Raw genomic sequence first — 6,000 nt, forward strand, 5'->3', positions numbered from 1 at the left:
TCAGCAGCCCAGGCTCTGGTGCCAGTCAGGGCCTCACCAGTAGCTGGGGCTGGCCACAAAGCTGCTGTCTTTCCCAGTGGGCATCGCAAGCCTGCACCCACACCCAGCTTGGGACAGACTTCTTCAAAACCAATATCCCTTACGCCAGTGCTGAGGTCGCCCTGCTTCAGTACCTGTGAGAACAGGGCAAGTGTCGAGGGAGGGAGGCGGCGGCTCAAGCGCTGGTCTGCTTCCTCCCAGAACCTCACCTACGAGATCATCCTGACCCTGGGCCAGGCGTTCGAGGTGGCCTACCAGCTGGCCCTGCAGGCCCAGAAGTCCAGGCCGCTCGGGGCCTCTGCCGCAGAGTTGACGGAAACCAAGTCTTCCAAACCAGTGCCCAAGCCGCGAGCAGGCACGCGGCGGCCTGCGGTAGGTGGCCCGGTGGAGCTGGGGTGGAGGGCCGCCCCGGCCGCGTCGCGGGCGTCACCTGTCTGTCTGCCTTGCTCTGACCCCAGGTGCCACCGCCCCCCGCTGGCCGCTGTTGTTCCTGTCTCAGCTGCGCTGCCCACCGCCCTTCCTACCTGCCACTGCCGCCTGTCAGTCCCGGAGCCCAGGTCTCCCTGCTGGCCTCTCCACGTGACCTCCTCTTCCCCGGCCCTGTGTGCTTTCTCTGTCCTGCTCCCTGGTCCCCTCCTCCCCCACGCACAGGTCTCAGTGCTGAGCCGGGGGCTCCTTTACCTGAGCAGCCCCAAGAAGCCCCGGGCGTTGTCCCTGGGTGCCTGTCCACGCAGGGCGCTGGCCACGCCAGCTTCCAGGCTGGTGCTCGCGCAGCCCCCCTGACTCTTCCTTGCTCTTGATTGGCAGCTGGAACCGCCCGATAGCGACCCAGAGGCCTCGTCTCACGCCAGCGTCTCCTGGATCGTGGACCCGAAGCCAGACTCGCAGCGCAGCCTCAGCACCAAGTATGAGACCACTATCTTCTAAGCGCCGCCCTGTCTGCACTCTCCCGCTGTGCCTTTGCCGCCCGCCTGCGCTGCGACGCGCCCTCCTCTCCACCTGCACTCACAGCTCCTGTACCCAAGACCACCGAGCACTGTGCACACTCCCCTCGGGCTGAGACAGCTTGGGGGGTGAGTCGCCTTTGGGTGGGCAGCGAGGCGCCTCCACAGCGGGCTCTGCAAATCCCGAGGGAAAAGCTCCTTGAGCAGAGTCCAAAGGGCACAAACTGGTACCGCCCCGGGAGGCTGGCGGCTGGCGGCGCTCTTGCTGTCCTGAGCCAAGCCGAGCCGCAGTGGCTGTTGGGGCCGAGGTTCCCACCTCTCCTGACCCAGCCGACCTCTGTGACCCCTGGTGTGGCAGCCCCTGCGCTCCGCTCCCAGCGGCCTCGTCTTCTCTTGCCGGCGGCCAGCCCTGCGGCCTGACCAGGGGCAGACCGCTCTCTGTGAGGGCGCTCGGCCTGTGCTGGCTCTGCTCAGCGGCTCCCGTTCTTCTGTCCCGCAAGTCTGTACCACGGGGGCCCAGGCCTGGCCCTGAGCCTGGAGGCCTGGAGCAGGCCCTCCCTTAGCCTCTGGGAGCCTCCTCCGCTGGCAGGGCGGAGCAGGTGTGAGGAGCATGGGGGCGCAGGAGGCGGGAAGCGGTGTGGAGGTAGCGGTCCAGCGCAGGAGCCAGTCAGAGGCGCCCACGGTGAACGGCAGGCCCTGCCGCCTGTCTGTCTGTCAGTCCGTCCTGTGCCTTCTGCGGCGGGCCCCGCGCTGCTCGCCTCCTCGTTCCTGCGCTCTGCACAGGCCCTTCAGTTAACCTGTCCTTCCCCACTGTTTGCTTCCGCCAAGCTGAGCCACCGAGGAGCCGCTGTGCTGCGGAAGCGTGGACGCGGGCGCCTGCTGCACCCACACCGACTCGCCGCCGGGCCATGAGGACCCGGGGCCGCCTCGCCAAGCTGCCCGCCCCAGGGTCTCTGGCAGAGGAGACCTGACTCCAACGGGCCAAGAAGTGACTTATCCAAAATACGTGTTTTTAATAGAAAAAAGCCCTTTTATAAAACGAACTTTTAACACTTGGCTCAAACCTCTACGTAAAACTGCCAGTCTTTAGGCAAATGGCCACGGTGTCAGAGCACAGAGGGCTGAGCTTAGCCAGGAAGCCAGTGTGTGCGGCCCCCTGTCCTCGATGGCCTCTGCCTGGCCCAGGACGAGAGGGTGGCACCCACGGTGAGCTCCCAGAGCAGCCTGGGGCAGAACTGAGATTTCCTGTCCTAGAGCTGCTGCTGTCCACGAGCCACGCAGCTTTGTCTCCACCCACAGCTGGCCTGGCTTCCAGGTGGGAGGGCCGGGGGCCAGGTAGGGCTGACAGCAGTCTGGCATGCGCCAGGAGCACCTGCCAGCTCACCTGTGGGCACTGAGCGTGCCGGGCCGCTGCCCGAGTTCACTGCCAGCATCCCGCACGCCATGTCCAGAGAGGCAAGGGGCAGCGTGTGGGGCATCGGAGGCAGGCTGGCAGGCCGGACGTGTCCCATCAGGTGGCATGCCTGGGGCTCCCTTCAGCTCTGCGAATTGGTTTCATGATTGTAGTCCTTGCTGCTGCGCCCCAGCCACGGGGGGCAGTCTGCTGGGCACAGGATGGGGGCGGTCCACTCAGCCCCACGTGGCCTTGAGGACAGGCTGGCGTCCTGGCGCGGGGTGAGGGACACAGTGCACTCAGCCCCCAGGCACAGGGGTGGGGAGTCTGATTGGCTCCCTCGTGGCTGGAGGTGGCAGCAGGCTGGCGTGGGGGGGCAGTCCCCTTGGCTCCTCGCAGCCTGGGGACGGGACGCCACGTCACTTCACCTCCCACGAGCTTGCTGTGCTTCTGAAGGTCACTTGGGTGGTGGTCCTCGTAATGGACTTACAGAAGGAGGGCAGACCCCCCCACACACCATGCCATCATAGGGCAGGGGAGGGAGGAGCGCCGTCCCCAGCAGCCCAGCCCTGCCCAGTCCGAGGTGACCGCTCCAGGCTTCCCCAGCCAAGGCCTTGGGTGCCGCAACGCCCCTCGGCACTTCCGCAGCCTGGGGGTCGTGGGGCGCGGGCTTCCTGTCGGTAGTACAGGCGGCCGTCCTCCACGTCCAGGTACCAAGCAAGGGCCTTGGAGTCGTCCTTGGTCTCCCACCTCTCCAGCCTCCCTCTGGGGACAGACAAGGAGACATGGGGTCCCGGCTCTACTGGTAGCTGGCGGCCTGCTGCAGATGCCGGAGACACTACGATGAGTTCCTCAAGCTGTGTTTCGTTCTTAAGACACAGAGGCATTTCTTCCCCTCGAAGCTGCTATCTCTCTTATTTATTCAGGGTGTTTGCGTATTGGAAAGGCTTGGCTGGCTTTCCGTGTAGCTGGGTCTTGTTTTGAGGCTGCCGCGGGCCTCGCTGCTCGCTCCTCTCCCCCTGCGCCACAGCAGGAAGGCTCGCAGTGCCCCCCTCCCGCCGGCTGCACAGCCCTGGGGCCTCCAGCGGCCCTGGGGAGCTCCTGGCAGACAGTGCCAGCTGCAGTCCTCCAGACGGCAGAACCTGGTCTGAACTGGTGGCTTACTGGGGTGCCAGGCCCACAGAGCGGGGCTCACAGCACGAGTTGCTGGTGGTACAGCAGCGCGACAGAACTGTACTAGACGTTATTTAATCTTTGTCTGTGTATTTTGATACTTGAATGGCTCCCCTTTTGTTTTACTGTAATATAATTGTTAATCAGATTTTGTCTGAATTATAAACATCTTGTGGTACCAAACATAACCGACCTGTGCAGAACGTAGACTGCCTCGCCGCACCAGAGCGCGCGGCCCCGGCTTCCAGCTGCGCTCTTACTGCGCAACTGTGCGGCTTAGACTGATTAATAAACAAGAAGCAACATCAAGCAGCCTTATTTTGGAGTCTCTGAAGTGGAAAGCTTGTTTTCTGGCAAAAACATAGACGGGCTGGGTGGCGCTCCGAGCCCGGCGGCGCGGCTGCGAGGACAGTCGGGGGCCGCCCGTCCTCAGCAGGTAGCTGCCAAGGTGGCCCTCTGTGGCTCTGCTGAGCGCCAGGGTCCTGCTCGTCACCTTCCCGCTCTGGGACCACCTGGCTGTGAGGGAGGCCCATTGCTGAGGTACACCTCTGCACCCCTGCTGAGCCGTCAGCCACGGTCACCGCTGAACGCGTGCACCGGGCTGTGCGCCGCAGGGCATCTAGGCTATGGGAGAAAACCGTCTCCCTTCAGGAGACAGCTGATTGTGGAGGCTAAGTTTTAAATATACACAGATAGCTGGGCACGGTGGCACACTCCTATCTCCCAGTACTTGGGAGGCTGAGATAGGAGGATCGCAGGCCTGAGGACAGCCTCAGCAAGTAGATCAAGGAGCTGGGGAGACCCTGTTTCAAAATAAAAGTCCGGCATCAGGTGGCGGTGTGGTGTGGCTCGGAGGCGGAGCGTCCCTGGCTCCTCAGTGCGGCAAATGCTGCCGGCCGAGACTGCCGGGAGGCCGGGAGGCCGCGCGCTTTGACGGCCGCAGAAGTGGGAGGGACAGTCAGAGGGCGGGGCGGCAGGGCGGTGCCAGGCTGCAGTGCTTTTGTTTGGGGCACCACATTCCCAGCCCTCTATTTGCGGCCCTGGGGCCAGAGCCCAGGGACGTGCTCTGAGCTACAGCCCGGCCTGACCTTGTGGATGTGAAACCGCCTTTCCAGGTCGCTGAGCCTGTGAGCCTCCCGCCTCAGCCTCCCGCGTGTGCACCACTACACCCGGCTTGAATCCGTTCTTTTAAGATGAACACATTGAACTACATAAAAGTCAAACATTCCTGCATAGAAAAATGCATCATTAAGAAAGCCGGGCGTGGTGGCGCACGCTGGTAACCCTACTAAGGAGGCCGAGAGAGGACAGCAGCTTCACGGCCAGCCCCGCCTGCTTAGTGACGCCCTGTGCAACTGAGTGAGGCCCTGTTTCAAAAGAATTTTTTTTTTTTTTTGGTGGTACTGGGGTTCCTGGAAGCCCTTCTACCTCCGGGCTACACTCCCAGACCTATTTTATATTTTTTATTTGGAAACAGGGTCTCTTAAGCCAGCGCGGCTGGCTTCGAACCTGCGCGATCCTCCTGTCTCCGCCTCCCAAGCGCGGGGATGACCAGCGTGCGCCACCACCCCCGGCCCAGCCCTGCCCTATTTTTAAATTATTTTGAGCCGGGCGTGGTGGCGCACGCTTGTCATCCCCGCGCTTGGGAGGTCGAGACAGGAGGATTGCGCAGGTTCGAAGCCAGCCTTGCTGGCTTAAGAGACCCTGTTTCCAAATTTTAAAAAGAATAAAATAGGTCTGGGAGTGTAGCCCAGAGGTAGAAGGGCTTCCAAAAACCCCAGTACCACCACCAAAAGAAAAAAAAAAAATAGGGCTGGGGTGTAGCTCGGAGGTAAACTGCCCCGAGCTGGGTTCAATTCCCAATTCTGTAACAAAAAAAGGTCTAAGTTGCCCAGGCTTGAATTTGTGAGCCTCCGCCGCCTCAAGCTTCCTGAGCTGCTGGCAGTACATGTGCCACGTGCTACTGTCTACTGTTGCTTTCCCTTTTTTTTTTTTTTTTTTTGCTACAGGGCAGTCTACCTCTGAGATACAGCCCTGCTTTCTTTTGAAGCAGGGTCTGGTCTCGCTCGATTGCTGAGACGCTTGCTACCTGGCTGAGGCTGGCCTTGAACCTGTAATGCTGGCTCAGGCACCCAGATACTGGCATCACAGACACGCACCACCGTGCAGGCCGCTGCTTCCTCTTGAGGAGCACAGACGACATGGGTGCGTGGCCACAGCCGCCCGACCGAGGCGGAGGCGGAGCTCACCACTGCGGCACCAGGAAAGGGTGCCGAGGGCAGGAGGCCACGGCGAGCCGGGTCAGCCGCCACCCGTCGGCCCGGCCGCACTCTGACAACCCTGGGCGGGCGTCCCATGGACGCCGAAGGCATCCTGTCCTCAGCCAGCAGCCGCACCCAGCGCCATCCGTCCCACGCACAGACGGCTTCGGGCCGCGCCACGGAGGAGGCC

At 62.5% G+C, this 6,000-nt stretch overlaps 1 protein-coding gene across 2 annotated transcripts in view; it reads left to right on the plus strand.

Moving 5' to 3' along the window:
* The window catches only part of ANKS1A (ankyrin repeat and sterile alpha motif domain containing 1A), a gene marked incomplete at both ends in the record, with an annotated part of 134,613 nt that extends 133,647 nt beyond the window's left edge, over nucleotides 1-966 (plus strand). The window contains 3 exons of one of the 2 annotated variants that reach the window (XM_080710033.1): nucleotides 241-411; nucleotides 498-596; nucleotides 847-966. In XM_080710033.1, coding sequence (XP_080566159.1) covers nucleotides 241-411; nucleotides 498-596; nucleotides 847-966 — 390 coding nt within the window. The remainder of the gene's footprint in view (nucleotides 1-240; nucleotides 412-497; nucleotides 597-846) is intronic. The other variant, XM_080710034.1, reaches the window with a different exon arrangement.
* Between the last annotated feature and the right edge of the window lie 5,034 nt (nucleotides 967-6,000).

This window comes from Muscardinus avellanarius (genome assembly GCF_963383645.1).
Source record: "Muscardinus avellanarius genome assembly, chromosome: 14".
NCBI classification, from domain to species: Eukaryota; Metazoa; Chordata; class Mammalia; order Rodentia; family Gliridae; genus Muscardinus; species Muscardinus avellanarius.